This window comes from Terrapene carolina, unplaced genomic scaffold, assembly GCF_002925995.2.
Source record: "Terrapene carolina triunguis isolate 2854851 unplaced genomic scaffold, T_m_triunguis-2.0 Scaffold66, whole genome shotgun sequence".
Taxonomy (NCBI): domain Eukaryota; kingdom Metazoa; phylum Chordata; order Testudines; family Emydidae; genus Terrapene; species Terrapene triunguis.
The window spans coordinates 24,271,539-24,289,414 of record NW_020664417.1 but is presented as its reverse complement, the minus strand read 5'-3'; the positions used below and the strand labels follow the sequence as shown (position 1 = coordinate 24,289,414).

At 44.2% G+C, this 17,876-nt stretch overlaps 1 protein-coding gene across 1 annotated transcript; it reads left to right on the top strand.

Annotated features, from left to right (window-relative positions):
• Positions 1-6,282: 6,282 nt before the first annotated feature.
• Positions 6,283-15,507, top strand: FGA (fibrinogen alpha chain). Its single transcript, XM_024198240.2, has 6 exons — positions 6,283-6,389; positions 8,171-8,299; positions 9,808-9,991; positions 11,095-11,240; positions 13,172-14,288; positions 14,661-15,507. Exons 1-6 carry the CDS (start codon positions 6,339-6,341, stop codon positions 15,368-15,370), a joined length of 2,337 nt encoding a protein of 778 aa, XP_024054008.1. The 5' UTR covers positions 6,283-6,338; the 3' UTR covers positions 15,371-15,507.
• The last annotated feature ends 2,369 nt before the right edge of the window (positions 15,508-17,876 follow it).

The window sequence follows — 17,876 nt, the reverse complement described above, 5'->3', positions numbered from 1 at the left end:
CACGACCTGGCCCCTCAAAGGGCAAGAGGCAGGGGAAGAGGTGCTTTTGATTTTGCGGGGGACCACCAGGCCTGTTGCCTGAGAAGCCCCCCAGTTAATAAAGTTGGTGTTTGGCAACTGTTTATCTTCCTTCCGAGTGCAATGGTCCCGTATAACGTCAGACTGCTGGGTCCTCAGTATCATCTCCAAGGGGTACATGTTGCAATTCGCCTCGCCCCCTCCCCACCATCCTCCGTCCTGGGAGGTCCCCAGAGACCCGGAGCACTCCCTCCTTCTAAACCAGGAGGTGGCGCACCTCTTCACCCTGGGTGCGGTGGAGATGGTACCTTGGGAATTCCAGGGCAAGGGGTTTTACTCCCGGTATTTCCTGATTCCGAAGGCGAAAGGCGGGCTCAGACCCATCCTCGACTTGCGGTATCTTAACCAGTTCTGGTCCGTTGCAAGTTCCGTATGGTGTCCCTGACCTCTATTGTTCCGTCCCTAGACCCGGGGGATTGGTTCGCAGCCCTGGACCTCCAGGATGCGTACTTTCACATCCATATTTTCGAGGGTCACAGGCGCTTCCTCCGTTTCCTGGTGGGGCAGGACCACTACCAGTTTACGATCCTTCCCTTTGGCCTCTCTATGGCCCCCAGGGTTTTTACCAAATGCATGGCGGTGGTGGCAGCCCACCTCAGGCAGAACGGGCTGCAAATCTTCCCCTACCTGGACGACTGGTTACTCAAGGGCAAGTCTCGATCCCAGGTACAGGCCCAGGTGGAATTCCTCCTGGCCACTTGCAATAGTCTAGGCCTAGTGGTAAATAAGGACAAGTCCACGTTAGTCCTGGTTCAGCGCATACACTTCATAGGGGCGCTGTTAGACTCAGTAGTGGCCACAGCCTCTCTCCCCCAAGACAGGTTCGAGACGTTCAAAGGTCTCATAGCTTCAGTCACGGCCTTCCCTGTGACGACGGCAAGGATGTGCCTTCAACTCTTAGGCCATATGGCTGCATGCACCTCGGTGGTGTGACATGCCAGACTCAGGATGTGGCCCCTTCAACTTTGGTTGGCCTCCCAATACTCCCAAACCAGGGATGGCCTGGACAAGGTCATCATGCTTCCACCCGCGGTGGTGGCCGACGTGGAGTGGTGGTCCCTCCCGAGCAATATGTTGCAAGGGATTCCCTTCCGAGAGGCCCCTCCCTCGATACATCTGGTGTTGGACGCCTTGGACCTGGGAGCCCACGTGGGAAGCTTCCAGACCCAGGGCAGATGGTCGGCCTCAGAGTTGTCCCTGCACATAAATGTCAGAGAACTCAGGGCGGTGGGCCTAGCCTGTATAGCCTTCCACCGGTATCTGCGGGGGAAGATGGTCAGAGTCCTCACAGATAATACGACCGCGATGTATTGCATCAACAGGCAAGGGGGCACGAGGTCCTCGGCCTTGTGCCAGGAAGCCCTAGACCTGTGGGAGTTCTGTATAGCCCACAACATCTCCTTGAGGGCCTTTCACCTACCTGGCGTGTGCAATACGCGAGCCGATCGCCTGAGCAGGGTTTTCTCCCAACAGCACGAGTGGTCACTCCACAGGGAGGTTGCCAGGCAGCTCTTCCTAGAGTGGGGCACTCCCCAGGTGGATCTTTTTGCCACCAACCAGAATCGCCTCTGCCCTCAGTTCTGCTCCAGGGCAGGAGGGGGCGAAGGAGTGATATCGAACGCGTTCCTGATTCCATGGTCAGGCTGCCTGTTCTATGCCTTCCCGCCCTTCCCCCTGATAGACAAGGTCCTACAGAAAGTGAAGGCAGACGGGTCGAGGGTTATCCTGATAGCGCCGGATTGGGCCCATCAACATTGGTATGGGACCCTCCTACAACTTCTAGTGGCCCTTCCGCGCAGGCTGCCGCTCTGACCGGACTTCCTCTCCAAGGAGGGAGGATCCCTCCTCCACCCCAACCTGGCCGCGCTTCACTTGACAGCGTGGCTGCTCCATGGTTAAACGAGGAGGAGGGGAGGTGCTCTGAGGATGTTAGGCAAGTTCTGTTGGAGAGCAGGAAGCCGTCCACACGACGAACCTACCTGGCCAAATGGTATCGGTTCTCCACGTGGGCGAGGGAGAGGGGCTCCTCCCCCTCATCCGCATTGCTCCAGCTCATCCTCAATTACCTCCTGTCCTTAGGACTCAAGGACTGGCGCCCGCCAGGGTACACTTAGTGGCAATTTCGGCTTTCCACCCTCTGGTGTCTGGTCAGTATTTTCCCACCACATGACTTCCCGGTTTTTGAAAGGTCTGGATCGGGCATTCCCTTACGCCAGACCCCTGGTCCCGCTCTGGGACGTGAACCTAGTGCTCTCCCACCTCATGGGCCCCCCCTTTGAACCCTTGGCCACGTGTTTCTGGTCCCATTTATCATGGAAAGTGGCATTCCTGGTGGCTATCACCTCAGCCCGCCGGGTCTTAGAGCTTAGGGCCCTGACCTCTGATCCCCCGTATACGGTCTTCCATAAGGACAAGGTACAGCTCCGCCCGCACCCAGCCTTTCTGCCAAAGGTAGTCTCGGCTTTTCACATGGATCAGGACATCTTCCTACCAGTTCTCTGTCCCAAGCCCCATTCCTTCAATGAGGAGCGACGCCTACACATGCTAGATGTGTGTAGAGCGCTGGCTTTTTACCTAGACCGGACCGGGCCATTCCGGAAATCCCCTCAGCTTTTCATTGCATTGGCTGAGCGCATGAGGGGGCAACCGGTTTCCACCCAGCGGATCTCCTGCTGGATCACCTCGTGCATTCGCATGTGTTACGACCTGGCAGAGGTACCCCCGCCTCTTCTAGTGAAGGCTTATTCGACGAGAGCTCAGGCTTCGTCGGCTGCCTACGTGGCTCATGTCCCTATTCAGGACACCTGCAGGGCTGCTACATGGTCCTCTGTCCACACCTTTTCATCGCGCTATGCGATCGTCTCCCAAACACAGGATGGCGCCGGGTTTGGTAGGGCGGTACTCCGCCCTGGTAACCCTTAAGCTCCTACCCACCTCCATCAGGTATAGCTCGGAGTCACCTACTGTGGAATACACATGAGCAATCACTCGAAGAAGAAAGGACAGTTACCTGTTCCGTAACTGGCGTTCTTCGAGATGTGTTGCTCAGGTGTATTCCACATCCCGCCCTCCTTCCCCTCTGTCGGAGTTGTCTGGCAAGAAGGAACTGAGGGTGGGGGGAGTGCGCAGCCCCCTTTATGGCGTGATATAGAGGCGCCACTCCAGGGGTCACAGCGAGGCTCCCCCACTACGCATACTGCTAAGGGAAAAACTTCCGGCACCGGTGCACGTGGCGAGCACGCACACCTACTGTGGAATACACCTGAGCAACACATCTCGAAGAACGCCAGTTACGGAACAGGTAACTGTCCTTTCTTCTTGCTGCTCTTCTCCCACAGCCCTCAACTCACATCTTCTGGTCCCTGCAGTGTTCCACTCCCCATTCCCCTTTGCCTGTGAGTCCTACCCCTGCTCATTCAAACTTCCCTCCAGAATCAACACTGTTGTTCCTGGGCTCAGCCTGCCTCTCTGAGTTCTTCCCTTTTACTTAGGGGCCTTTTACTCGGCAGGATTTCTCCACTCTGGTCAGTTCTTCCTGATAGTTTTCATCTGCAGCACTCTCCCAACAGCTCTCAGCAATTCTCTCTCAGTCTCATGCAGCTCTCTCCTGGCAACTCTCACTGGGTCTCTGCTGTTCCTTTCTGTTCCCCTTTTTCAACTGTTTCCTGGGTCTTTGGTGGGATTCTCAAACTAGGTGTTCCCCTGACTATCTCACCTGGGGTCCTGATTCAGTGGGTGTGCTCAGACCACACCTGCTGGATCGTATATATACTGGATCAGGCCCCAGCCAAGAGTGAGCAGGTCAGTAATTTTTGTGGCCGGGTGTGTGTCCCAGAAAACCCAATAGCCCTGTGGTTAGGGCACCTAAGTTCCATTGTGGTTGGTGGCTTGAACCCTGTCCCTTCCCTCTGCATTTCACTCCTGTCTAGCTTTGGCACCTCCCTGCTCAGCTTGCTGGCTTCTGATAATCTGTTTGTTAGATGCCCAGCACTCCCCAGGTGTTGTATGGGCATCCCGGATACCTAACTCAGGGCTGAGAATTCTACGAGGCAGCAGGGTGCCTAGGAGTTAGGCATTACAACACCAAAGTCCCTTTTTGTGAATCTAGCCCTTTGTTGACAGTCATAGGAGCAGCATGAAATGGTGCATGAAGTTAAGGGTACGTCTACACTTACCGGAGGGTCCGGCGGCAGGCAATCGATGTTCTGGGATCGATTTATCGCGTCTGGTTTAGACGTTATTAACGTAGCTGAATTTGCGTACCTTAGTCCGAAGTGGGGGGGTAGTGTGGACCAGGCCTAAGTTATTATGGCAGCTGATAATGTTCTGCCTCTTAACTGAAAGAAACAGGTCATTGCCAAAGATGAGTGGAAGAGATACATGGAATATACATAAGTGAAGGAGAAACTCTCCTACTATTTAAGGACAAATGCAAATCTGTTATCCAGTCTGGACCCAGTTCTTCTTTAATCCAGTAGGAAACGTTCAGCCAATGAAGTTTATAAACACCACAAGCACAGTATTTCACCAGCAGAGTTTATAAACTCTGCTAGTGTGTTGGACTTACAGTTAAAATATGCTCATGTCTCTGCTCAATATACAACTTCATATAAACTGATGAACCATCGTTATTAATTCTGTAGCAACCTCCACATGGACAGAATCTTAATAACTTTGCCAGGAGTCCTATGTGATTTATAAACTCCAAAGACCTACAAAGCAAAATATAAAAAAGGTGAACCAGTAAAAGCATAAATTCTAAATGAATATATTTTCTTTTGTGTGACAGCCAAAGCACATTTAATAATACAACAGAGCCTTCATAGACCAATACCTACTGAATAAACAGACACGTTGAAAGAACTTTTTGTGCCACCAGGTTATTCGTTAAAGGGTTTCCTTGGTATTATTACACATATTGATATGATTGCAATAAGTCACCATATCACGCACTACAGGGATTTTAAATGGGATGTACTAATTCTAAAAATATTTCTTCTATGCTAAAGCTCCCACTTCAATCAAAATATGAAACTATGCACTAAGAATAACTACATTGCCATTAAATCAGTGATACTAAATAAGACTGAACCAATCCCTATTTCCCCAGCAGAAAAAATGACTTGAGAGAAATAACCCTCCAGCACCTAGCCCTATCTCATAATATAGGACTGTTCTTATATTTTCTGTTCTTCATACTTTCCTTTAAAAATGTCTGATTCTTAAAGTGTATGGTCTACATAAAAGTGGGTGTCATTAGGAGACAGCTTTATCCTCTATATTTGTTCCCAGCGATTCAGAGGTACTAAGCTGCTGTACAATTGCTGTTTATAAATCAATGTTTATTTCAAAGGAATCAAGTGGAAAACATAGAACACAGGACACTTGCTCAGGGAAGATTTGGTCAGCCATATATTGTATCTTGTATCTAGCAGTGCAAGTTGAAAACAATGGGAAAAGTTTCAGACCCAACTTCTACTTTTTCTTTTCTTAATTTAAATTATATTTTAGTAGCCAGATTAAATAAAGCATGGGGATATATACATTTCATACTAAGCAAATACAGTTTAATTATATAAATGTGTAAACAGCACAGTTTTACAACTCGGGTCCGCTCTTCAGTCCTTATTTGACGTCAATGGGAATTTTGTCTGAGTAAAGAGCGCAGGATGAGACTGACCCAGAATTATGAAAATGGCAGAGCTGAGCATGGGACGTCCATAGAAACATCCCTCAGTAATTAGTTTATGTCGATGACCATATATATCCTGAATTAACATTTATTAGACTATGATCTTGCTTCCTTTCCTGCAGTAAGTAGCCCCATTGACTTTGAAGTCCACAGAAGATAATCATACAATTAAGGACAAATTTATGATTTTATGATTGCTTAATTATGCTATTTAAATACCAGATTTGCAGCATGAATATCTTCCGGTGGTTAAGTATTGTTGGCTATTTTACATACACGTTATTCCAAAATTTAGTTACCAGAAATGAAGCTGTAGACAATTTCTTTCCTGGAATGTGGGTTCTACCCCACCCCCAGGCTGGCATTGCACAAACTTATCTAGAGCAAACAAACTCAGGAGCTTGTGCAAGAGGCCTCAGGTAACCAACTGGGGGCGTGCTGCATGCAACTCTTCAAACAGAAGAGAACATAATGATTAATCTAAGCAGTTCAGGAAGGTTTAAAATGAACCAAAAACCAAGTGGAAGGTATCCTTTCTGTCAGACTCCTCCGCAGCCTGCCACCGAAGATGATACTTCTGAGGATCTTGGGCACATGGCTGTGCCTCAGCGTAGTCTGGGTATGATTTCACTTTATTTGACTCTTTTGATATCTTGGCTTTCTCTTTTGAAAAAAGGGCATTTTATTGAATGAATATTCACGTAACAAACTAAAACAAATACTCTTTGGTTATGACATAGCTTGAAAAAGACACAGACACACACGCACACAAGCCTACCCTAACCACTTCATTACTGGCCCTTCCCTCTTGAGTCTCTTCTGCATTTTATTGCCAATCTGGTTCCTCAAGAAGCACTGGAGATGAATTTTGCTGAAAGTATCTGGCAGCGCGAAGAAGATAAATGGCCAATAATCAGTAGATTCAGAGGTGAGGCTGTAAGTCCTTAACCTATTCCACTGCACCTAGGTACAGAGGTCTCCAAGCACTGTGTGGGATTTTAGATGTTATTAGCCAAATTCTACTCTCAGTTGCACCCCTGGATCCCAGTTGCCTTCAGTGGGATTCTCTGGTTGTTCATGAGACAGAATTTGGTCCCATCTTTGCTGTAGTACATAGGCACAGAATAGGAACGTTGCCATTGATTTCAGTGGCAGCATTGTCAGGCTGAAGGAGAGCTAAGGAGTAATATCTTTTTCAATAAGAAGAGCAGTAGCCTTAACTCCCAGCTATGCTACTTTAAACCTGTTGTTGGCTAGTTTAAGATTCAGCCTATAATACTCTGGTAAATTCTTATACACACATTTCCTTATTATTCTTTTTGAAAGAAATGAAGAAGTCAGAGTGTGTGTGGGTCATCTGATCGAACAGAAAGGGTCAATTTGGAGCTATTACAATCTATCATGTACTTGTGTGTAAAGTCAATTTTTAAAAGCCCATGGAACATATTTAGGAACTTAATTTTTTTTTTGCTTTAGATTAAAGATATGTATGGGCCAGATCCTCAGTTGGTGTAAATCAGCAGTAGTCTGTTGATTTCAACAACTTTACCCCAAACTAACTGAGGAGCTGGCTCTGGAAGCTAAGATCTTCCTCATCTCTGAGTTAATTTTTATTCTACTTTGATAATTTGTAATGTGGTCAAAGGTACCCAGTGACACCTGATACCTCCCAAAGACATCTGTACTCTCTGTTAGAGAAATAGAAATATTGCTGTGATCACTTTCCTGAATAAAGATTAGTATGTGTGGTCAAAAATCCTTATGACATTTTGATTTAGAATTGGTGAACAAGGACTTTTTCCTCTTTCAGGATTAAACAAAATTATGGTATGTTTATTTCCTCCCTCAGACACCATATTAGTATTATTTTCCTGTGCTTTTAAAGCTATGCCTTCCAATAAAGAGTTATAAACAATTTTGACCCCTTGTAATTTAAAACCACCAGAAATAATAAATAGAGATCACCACATAGCATTTCTATGCCTAGTTGTAGCCTAAAGTGTAGACTGAAAATAGAGGTTTATTTTAGAAACACTCAGGGGCTTAATTAAAAGACTATCAATTCAGTTTAAAGCAGCTGTTTTTATGTAAACATATAATATTAAATGCTTGCTTAATCATTCTGTTATTAAAAATATCTTAAGCATCATCCAATACCATAGTTATATGCTTTAACTAGATTAGAAGGAGACTCTTATTTGGACAAAACAAAACAATTTCATGCAGGAAACTTATGGACTAGATTACTTACACTGACTGATTATATTTTTCCACATGCCTATTTCTGCCATAGGCTAACTGTTTCATAGAATGTTCAGTGACTTCAGTTTTATTACTTCATTGTACTGTCGTCTGTAAAACTAATCTCACTTTTGCTTTTTTCCCTTGTCTCTGTGGCAGGCAACAGATGAAGATAGCACATTTTTGAAGGAGGGAGGAGGTGTGCGTGGCCCGAGGGTGATGGAACATGGAATCCAATCCGAGTGCAAACAGGATAAGAGCTGGCCTTTCTGTGCAGATGATGACTGGGTAAGAAAAGAGGAGGGAAGCAGAAAGCTTAGCTAATCACTGCTACTCAAATGGACCTTAGGTGCACTACACTTCCTTGGTGCCATGAACGTTTACTAAATATATCTTAGATCCGACATGGTATATCTGTAATGCATCAGTTATCACAGCTGTTTTACCTGATTTTCCAGAAAAACTGCTTCATGGGTCAGCAAAGTACTTGTAAGTGCATCAGAGTTGTTTTCATAGTTACAGTCTCATCACCACGCCACTAGAATCCACTATATCACCAATAGTGCATTCATTATTGGATCTTCAGAGCACCAGGATCCAGGCTCAGTGAGTGCTGCAGGGCTACCCTTTGCCATGTGCCAAGCGAATAGTGGCACAGAGCCTCCCACTTCCAAGCATTTTGTGTGGAGAGAGGGAAAAAGAGACAAAGGGATAGAGCAAGGAGGGTGAGAAGATCACAGAGAAATTAAAAATGAGCCAGTGAAAGAGAGGGAGAAAGGAAAGGAAAAAAGAAATTGAAGTAAGTTTAGAGAAAGACAGAATCAGAAAAGTGCCTTAAAGAGAAAGAACAGATAAGAGTGGGAAATTTTCAAGAGTATTGATACCCAAGGACTAAATGGGTGGTGGTGGGGAGGAATATTTACTGGCAGGAAAGAAATGTGGAAAGGAAGAACAAAAAGAAGTTACTTTATATAAAATCTGATGACAAAATGTTCAGTAAAATATACACACTGTTTGATTGACTGGATGTGTGTTTGTATAAGCACCCAATCATAAGGGGTCAGGTCCTACACCATCTGATGTCAATGGGAGTTTTGCCATTAACACCAATAAGAGCATGAGCATTATGTATAGTGATTGTTGCTTTGAAAATAGTAATTTGTGCTCCTCTGAGTCCTCTCAATCTTAATCCTCCTCTGGGCACTTGCCATTTGTACTTTGGCATGTTTCCAAATCTCCTTGGTTTTCTAGGAACATTTTGCTTTTCTTAGGCAAACTTCTCTTATAGAGGTGCAGATTCTGCCACTCTTCCTCAGACTGAATAATGAATTAATTCTCACAGCACCTCTGGGAGGGTTTGTCATTATCCCCATATTACAAATGGGGAACTGAGACTGAAGGCCTGATTACCCACTCCATCACAGCAATTTTACACTGGTTTAACTCCAGTGATTTTGATGGAAATATACCATTGTAAAACCGATGTAACAGGATGAAGAATCAGCCCCACATTAAATTTCCAAGGTCACAGAGGAAATCTGTAGCAAAGCTAGGGACTGAAAGCAGGTCTTTTGAGTCCCAGTCCAGAGTCTTAACCACAAGACCATCCCTCTTCTACTGAAAATAATTGGACTAATAGTGGAATGAGTGGAATGTGTAAGATAAATGAGGGAATGAGGCAGAATCTGGCCCTGAGCTCATTAGTGGGTTTCCAGGTTTGTACAAAACTTGGTAGTCATAATACTAAAGAAGTGTGTATCATTAAGATATTTATCTTTCATTTTTGCTCATTTTAGGGTCACAAATGTCCTTCAGGCTGCAGGATGCAAGGGTTGATTGATGAAACTGATAAAGATTTTCATCACAGAATACAAAGAATTAGGAACCTGTTGTTAGATAATGAAAACAAGTACAAAAAATCTAACATGTTAACTGTGGAAACAATTAACATCCTGAAAGGAAATGTGGCCAGTGGCCACGGTAAGTATTAACATGCGCTGTTCTAAAATATATACCAACGTTATGTTAACTTCTGCTAAAAGCAGCCAGTTGAAAGCAGGTTTACTTTGTCCTTCTTGTAAGATCACCATGACTTAAAAATCTTGGGCCTGACTCTTCTCCGGATTGCACCAGTTTTATGTTAGTGTAACTACATAGAAATGGAATAATACATCTTAAAGACCTGTACTTTATGCCTTTCCTGCAGTTAATGAGATTTTTGAGTGTGCAAAAAATGCAGGATCAGGCCCTAAATCTATATCTGAAAGAAATATTTCAAAAGCAGGTCTGGGGGGAGAGATAGCAGCTGTTGGCTATGGCAGGTGCAGAATTAGAACAATAGTCTTCTGCAGTATCGATCTTCAAACACGCAATTTACATGGGGCTGAATCCTGTAATCCCTTTGAAAGAGAAACTCTCATTGATTTTTTTTAAAAATCACTTGTTCTTTTACCATAGTTTTGAGAATATTGCTGCATCCCTGTAGAAGAGAATGCTTAATTATTTTTGAAAACATGGATGTTTCCTTTTCAGAATTATACTTTTGCAAGAAAAATATTTGTGCAAAAGCAAGACTATATTTGCATCTTGTATCTAATTTCACAAATCTAAAATCTTCATGATTATAGTCCATGTTTGTTTCAACCACATAAATTTCATATGTTTATTGCAATATTTTCTTTTAAAAAAATGGTAATTCTGTCCTACAAAAGGAATCAAAATGTGTTGTTTTCTTTCCAGCACAGCTGGGCTAATGTTTCCAGAACACACTAGGTTCCTTTCCTGCACTATTTTGCACAACCAATTAATATTTAATTAAAATAAATATGCTACAATACCGCTTATTATCAAAAAGGCAGATCATACATAATAACAAGACTCTTAACTAAAATAAAATCTTGTGCTAATTTCTACCTATCCAATATTATGGTATACATATATACTTAAAATTCTAAATGGATCTTTTTCCATGTTAATTTGGATCCTTGTAAATGTATTTCTGATTTTTATTTATTTAATTTGTATCTGCTATTCTTGGGGGAGAAATCTCCCATGAGGCTGACAAGGACATTTTTCTGTTCCAGAGAGTGACATTAAATATGGACAAGTTTCAGAAGATCTGAGAAGGAGACTTGTGACATTAAAGCAGAAAGTTCTTGTCCAAGTAAACAGGATTAAAGAACTGCAAAACAGTATCCGAGATCAGGTTGTAGAGATGAAGCGCTTGGAGGTAGGTGACTGTCATGTAACTTCTGTTATTTCCAAAGCACAGCTACAAAAAACAGGACCTATCAGTCCTTACATCCAGAGGAATTCTGCAGCTGAAAAGAAAATGGACCAATAATTTCACAAGTTCTACCTTCAAACCAAACTCTGCCTATATGAGACAGATGTCCCCTCAGACTCTGATAGGCTTGGTTTCTGCTCAATGAGGCTCAGATCCTCCTATGTGAGATTCAGATGCCCCTGTGGCCTTAGCAGGCTTGTAGGCTCCCTCTGAGTTATTGTCTGTGTAGTTGTTCCTCTTGTGTTACTGGGAGAGCTTCTGCCTACTGCCCTCTCTCGGGCAGGAAACAAAAATAGTTAGTGCTGCGTTTCCCTACAACTGGCACTGATTGGCCTCAGTGAGTGATGCTCCTCCTTCTCCAAGGACCTGCAGGTGTGGCTGATGAGAGACTTGTAAGCAGCTAGCGTAGGAGGGAGCACCTATAAAAGTATCTCATCTCTCTTCTGGGCTCTCACAGCTGGAGTATAGCCCATCTATGTTTGTATTAAGATCTTTGGCCTTTTGATTAGCTAGTTGCATTGATGACAACACAAAGTGGCTGTAAGGCAGCAGTAGGACAGGCTGAGGAGCAAAACCAAAATGATGGCCTGCCAAAATATGTCCTGGCTCACCAAGCAGGGCGAGCAACATCATTTTGAACCCTGATCCAGAGGCTAATTCTTCTTTTCATCAGTCACTCCTTTGAACCAGTTATTCCCACCACCATTATACATACCAGTAGAGTTAGGGCCTTACCAAATTCACAGTCCATTTTGGTCAATTTCACAGTCATAGGATTTTTAAAATCGGAAAATTCGTGATTTCAGCTATTTAAATCTGAAATGTCATGGCTTGTAATTGTAGGGGTCCTGACCCAAAAAGGAGTTGTGGGGAGGTCGCAAGGTTATTGTAAGGTTATTGTAGCAAGGTTATTGCTACCATTACTTCTGCCTTCAGAGCTGGGCAGCTGGAGAGTGGCAGCTGCTGGCCGGGATCCCAGCTCTGAAGGCAGAGCTGCTGCCAGCAGCAGCGCAGAAGTAAGGATGCTATGGTATGGTATTGCCATCCTTACTTCTGTGCTGCTGCCTGCAGTGCTGGGCACTCAGTTAGTAACCCCCACTCTCCAGCCACCCATCTCTGGAGGCAGCAGCACAGAAGTAAGGGTGGCATGGTTTGGTACTGCCACCCTTACTTCTGCACTGCTACTGGTGCAGCGTTGCCTTCAGAGCTGAGCGCCTGGCCAACAGCCGCTGCTCTCCAGCTGCCCAGCTCTGAAGGCAGTGCAGAAATAAGGGTGGCAATATTGCAACCCCCTCTGCAAAGCCCTTTTGGGTCAGAACCCCCAATCTGAGAAACGCTGGTTTCCCCATGAAATCTGTATATTATAGGTTAAAAGCACACAAAAGACCAGATTTCATGGTCCGTGATGTGTTTTTCATGGCCGTAAATTTGCTAGGGCCCTAAGTATAGGCATGTGATTTTTTTGACAGGTATACTGTAGGTTCCCCTTCTCTACTAAGGGCCCAATTCTGCCACTCTGCCTTGCTCTGAGTAGTACCTTACTCCAGGAGACTCCTACAGAAATCAGTGGGACCATACTACACAGTGTGAATAAGAATGGCAAAAATTGGGCCCTTGCAGGGATGATTCTAGGGCTCCAGTATTGCCAATTATACATGCTGTAACCATCAGTGGATCTTTGGTGCTTCAGATTTAAAGATTGAGATTTGGAGTAGCCCAAGTTCAATTGTAGGCTGGAGCACAGACAGTTGAATGAGAGGCAGTGGGCTGTAGTGTAATCACCAGAGTTCTCACTCTGGTAAAAAGAGAGAGTTGTTTGAAAGAGACAGGGATCACCATCTAAACAAATGTATTTCTCTCTATCTCTTGTAAAGGTGGACACTGATATTAAGATACGTGCCTGCAAAGGATCCTGTGCTAAAAGTTTCAGTTACCAGGTGGACACAGAGAGCTATGAAAACATCCAGAAGCAGCTCACACAGGCCAGTTCAATCAATCTGCAGTCTGAACTTGAAACTAGTTCCTTGAAGGTGCTGAAAATGAGGCCACTGAAGGACTCTACTGTTCCTGGGCATTATAAAACTCTGGGTGTGCCAGAAACCCAAGAGCTAACCATCCTTGATGATATTAAACTGGTTGTGATGACCCTAGAACGGCCAGAAGCAGAGGCAAAAGGCTCCTCAGTAGAGACTTCTTCACATGTTTCAGTAGGATCAGGTGTAGGTGGAGGACCACGAGATGGCAAAATAGTGACTTCTGATTATGGAAAGGCATCTGGTGGTTTGGGAGAAAGACCTAGCTCCTCTGTAATCCACCGTACATGTACCAAAACTATCACCAAAAAAATTATCACTGGTCCTGGAGGCCCTAGAGAAGAGATTGTTGAAACAATGACTTCATCTGATGGTTCTGACTGCTCCAAATTTCAAGGTTTAGGGAAGGAAGAAGTAGCAGAGCAAGGGGGCACCTTGAATGTCAGAGTGACCTCTCAGGGTGAGAGAGGAGACTTCCCTGACTTTGATGGTTTAACCCCAGAATTTGAAAAAATTTTTACCCCAGGGTTTGGGTCTACTGGTAGCAAATTCCATACCACCTACACAAGCACTAGTGGCACTGACCGTGGAACTGGAACTGGAAGTTTTAGCAGTGGTGGAACTGCTAGTCACACTACGAGTTTTGGAGGGTCGGAGAGTTTCACAGATCTAGGGGAGGGGGAAGAGGACGTCTTTGACACATCTAGATTCCCTTCCAGCAAAGTTCAGAGTGGCAGTTCGGCTCATTCCAAGACAATAAAGACCAGCAGCAGTAGCAGCTCTACTAGTTTCGACAAGGGTGGCTCCACTTTTGAAACCAAATCGCTAAAGAGCCGAGCAGTGACTGAGGAGTTAGGTGGGTTGCAACACGATGAGAGTGGAGAGGATACCCCAGACTTTCGGGCACGCAGCTTGAGAACAGGAGGAGAGAAGCTTGGAACAAGCTACACTGGGACAGGTATCCATCCACATGACTGAAAATAGATCCTGAGTTAGCAGAGCCAGATTCAGTCCACAATCAAACTGACATGCTGGTTACACTGCAATCCATTTAATTTGATTATACAATGCAAGCAATGTGTCTGTTTGTTGCCATTTAGGATAGGTAGAGACAAAATTTTATATCAATAATTGGATACTAAATGAATTGCACAGAGAATGTTATCTGCAATTTAAATTGCATGTAAACTCTATTTTTTAATGTTGCATGGCACATTTCCCAAAATATGGTTAGCAAGTTTCCCTCAACATTATTACTGTTTGGATTCCCGTGAGCCTATGTAAAATTTTACCGATAACTTCTGTCAACCAGATCAACTTTTTTTTTTAGACTGTGATGATGTCCACCAGAAACACACTTCTGGTGCCAAAAGTGGCATTTTCAGAATCAAGCCAGCAGGATCCGATAAAGTTTTTTCAGTTTATTGCGACCAACAGACCACTTTGGGAGGATGGCTTTTGATCCAACAGAGATTGGATGGATCAGTGAATTTTAACCGGACCTGGCAAGACTACAAGAAAGGTTTCGGCAGCGTGGATGACAAAGGGAAAGGAGAGTTCTGGCTGGGCAATGAAAACATCCACTTACTGACCCAGAAGGACACTGTCCTTCGAGTCGAATTAGAGGACTGGGCTGGCAATGATGCTTATGCAGAATATAATATACATGTAGGTTCTGAGTCTGAAGGCTATGTCCTCAGCGTCTCTGCTTATGAGGGGACAGCTGGGGATGCACTGATCATAGGCTCAGTGGAGGAAGGTAGTGAATACACAGCACATGCTAACATGAAGTTCAGCACCTTTGACAGGGACAGCGACCAATGGGAGGAGAACTGTGCTGAAGTGTATGGAGGGGGCTGGTGGTACAACAACTGTCAAGCTGCTAATCTCAACGGCATTTACTACCGAGGAGGCCAGTATGATCCAAGGAACAATGTTCCTTATGAGATTGAAAATGGAGTGGTCTGGATACCATTTAGAGCCTCAGACTATTCTCTCAAAGTTGTTAGAATGAAAATCAGGCCCATAGAAACCCAGTAGGCAAACTACAGGAAGACAGGTTATTTTATTTTTGTTTAATATACCTCAAAATACATGGTGTGTCTTTACCCAATCAAACTGAAGGCAACTGAGACACATTTGTGCTTTAAAAAAATAAACATTGTTTAATTGTAAAAGCATTTCTTCTGTCTTCTTATTCACAACCAATACAGCTTGCAAAAAATGTCAAGTTTTATAAATCTTTATAAAGAATAATAAAGCTATGATATTATAGCAAGCATAGCTATTACAGGATTTCAGGAAACATATATTTCGATGGGGAAAGTGTTTCTCCACTGAATTTTGTTAAGTATTTTCACAAATTAAGCAAACACATACACTTAAGGTGATAAAGTCAAATAATGATTATAGCTTGCTGGTCTCTTCTACTCAGTTACCGATATTCTAGAAGAAGTTAATTAATAAAAAATACACTAATATACAGTGATTTTTTCAGGACATAGTTGGAGTTCAACTTGCTGATAATTCGGAGGGGGCAAGCTAATAGATAGATAGATAGATAGATAATTTCTGGGGTCAATAGATCACATTTTAAATCAAGAATTACATTCAATACACAGAAAAAATCAAATAACATCAAAAGGTGGAATTTGAACAGTGCTTTGCAACAAGCCAGCTGGTTCCCATAATAGTCCCTTTCCATTCCACATTCTTTTAAAGACATACCATTGTTTGGCTATGCCGAAAGAATGACAGGAGACATTAGATATGGGTTTAATCAGGCTGCAACTTTATTATTAGACAGATGTCTGGGACTAACCCGGTGGATAAAATGTGTGCAGTACAGGTGCAAAATGTATGTCCCTCCAGCAGATTCCCTGCTGGGACCTTACTAATTCCAGACAATTTTTTTTTGGGGGGGGGCTTCCACAGCTCCCTCCCCCCCATTTATCAAGATCCCTCCAGCAATTCCCTTGCCGGGAACTTACCACTTCCAGCCAATTCCAGTGGGAGGGGGGGCTTTCACCAGCTCCCCCCCTTTTCATCCAGGTCCCTCCAGCAATTCCCTTGCAGGGACCTTACCAACCACACCCCCTCATAGGAGGGGTTAAGGTGGACTATAATGATGCGGGGGTTGGCTCCCTGCTGTACCAATCATAGGAGTCCCCAACTGCCCCCGGTTTGCTCAATTACCAAGCACCTCTCCTTAATTCCTTTTCCAAGCCATTTTTTTGTTCTTTTGTGCCTTAAGTTATTGAGTACCTGCACTGAACATCCGCTATACACTTAAATAAAGAGTTGCGTTCTGAGTGAAGAGGGAGTGGCCAGGCCCAGCTGACCTTTTTAAACCCATCATTCCTAGGTGGTAAGTCATCTACCATGCTGGCTGCTCTTTCAGCAGCTTTATGTCTCCCCTCCTCCCCCAAGCCAAAAAGCATTGCCTTCTTCTCCCGGCCAGCCAGCCAAACTCCTCCCTGCTTAAGTGCAGGGTGGCGATTTGCTGAACTTAATCATTTACCTCAACTACATTGAAGAATTTTTTAAAAGTCACACAAACTCTTATTGCAATATTCTAAAATATTCCTTGAAAAGGGACACTTAGGAATGGGAGCCCTCCTTTAACAAGTTAGAAAATGAGTGGGTACCCATGCCCAAAATTATACAATACATCACTTACAATACAAAGTTTATATTTTTGTAGTAGGCTTCCTTTCAGAATGAATTGTTAGACTAACACGGGGCCTTTTCAATGGTAAACCCACAAAATCTAGAGTATCTTCTCCTTTCCAACACATGAACATCCTTTACTCACAAGCAGGACATCACATAAGTCACATAGGCAATTTATAAAACCTTTACAACCCTTTACAAATGCCCACTAAATTAAAATGCAATTATTGCTCTTGAAAGTCACTGTACAAATAGCATTGTTGGATCCAGTATTTGCCTGTCATAAACTCCCAACATAAGAGCAATTCAGTTAGAGAGGAAGGTTGCTTTTGTGGTGAAGTCACTGGACTGGGACTCCAGGAATGTGGGTTCAATCCCGTTTTGCTTCAGATTTCCTGTCTGACCTGGGGCAAATCTAAATGACTTGCCCCGGGTCAAACATGAAATCTGAAGCATTCTGTCCCTCAGTTTCCCATCTGCAAAGTGTGGATAGTACTGTATTATTTCCTCTCTGTGTGTGTTTTGGCCAGTTGATTTGTGTAGTCAACGATTGAACAGTCTCATTCTGCGCCCCTCCCAAAGGTCCCTGCACACTGTGGTGAAGTGAATCTCCACACAGCGTACAGTGTGGTGTGCTAGGAGTGTCCCATCTTGCACAGCAGAACAACATTGTTTCTGATGGATTCAGAGTCTCTCATAGCCACAAAGGGGGAAGGAAGGCAGGCTTTACCTTTAATAAATGAAAACACTTATGCATTTGGGGGAATGACTTCTAGATGGCTGTGGACATCTTAGTTCCCAGTCCTGCAAACACTTACACAAGTGGCACCTCCACCCCATCTCTGCCTGGTGGCAGCTCACCATAAATACTACA

Bases quoted from the DNA above. Each gene is read 5' to 3' on its own strand.
- FGA (XM_024198240.2), top strand. From the start codon at position 6,339: ATGATACTTCTGAGGATCTTGGGCACATGGCTGTGCCTCAGCGTAGTC. The intron at 11,241-13,171 runs GTAGGTGACTGT...TCTCTTGTAAAG, and splicing joins TAGAGATGAAGCGCTTGGAG to GTGGACACTGATATTAAGAT. The intron at 14,289-14,660 runs GTATCCATCCAC...TTTTTTTTTTAG, and splicing joins AACAAGCTACACTGGGACAG to ACTGTGATGATGTCCACCAG.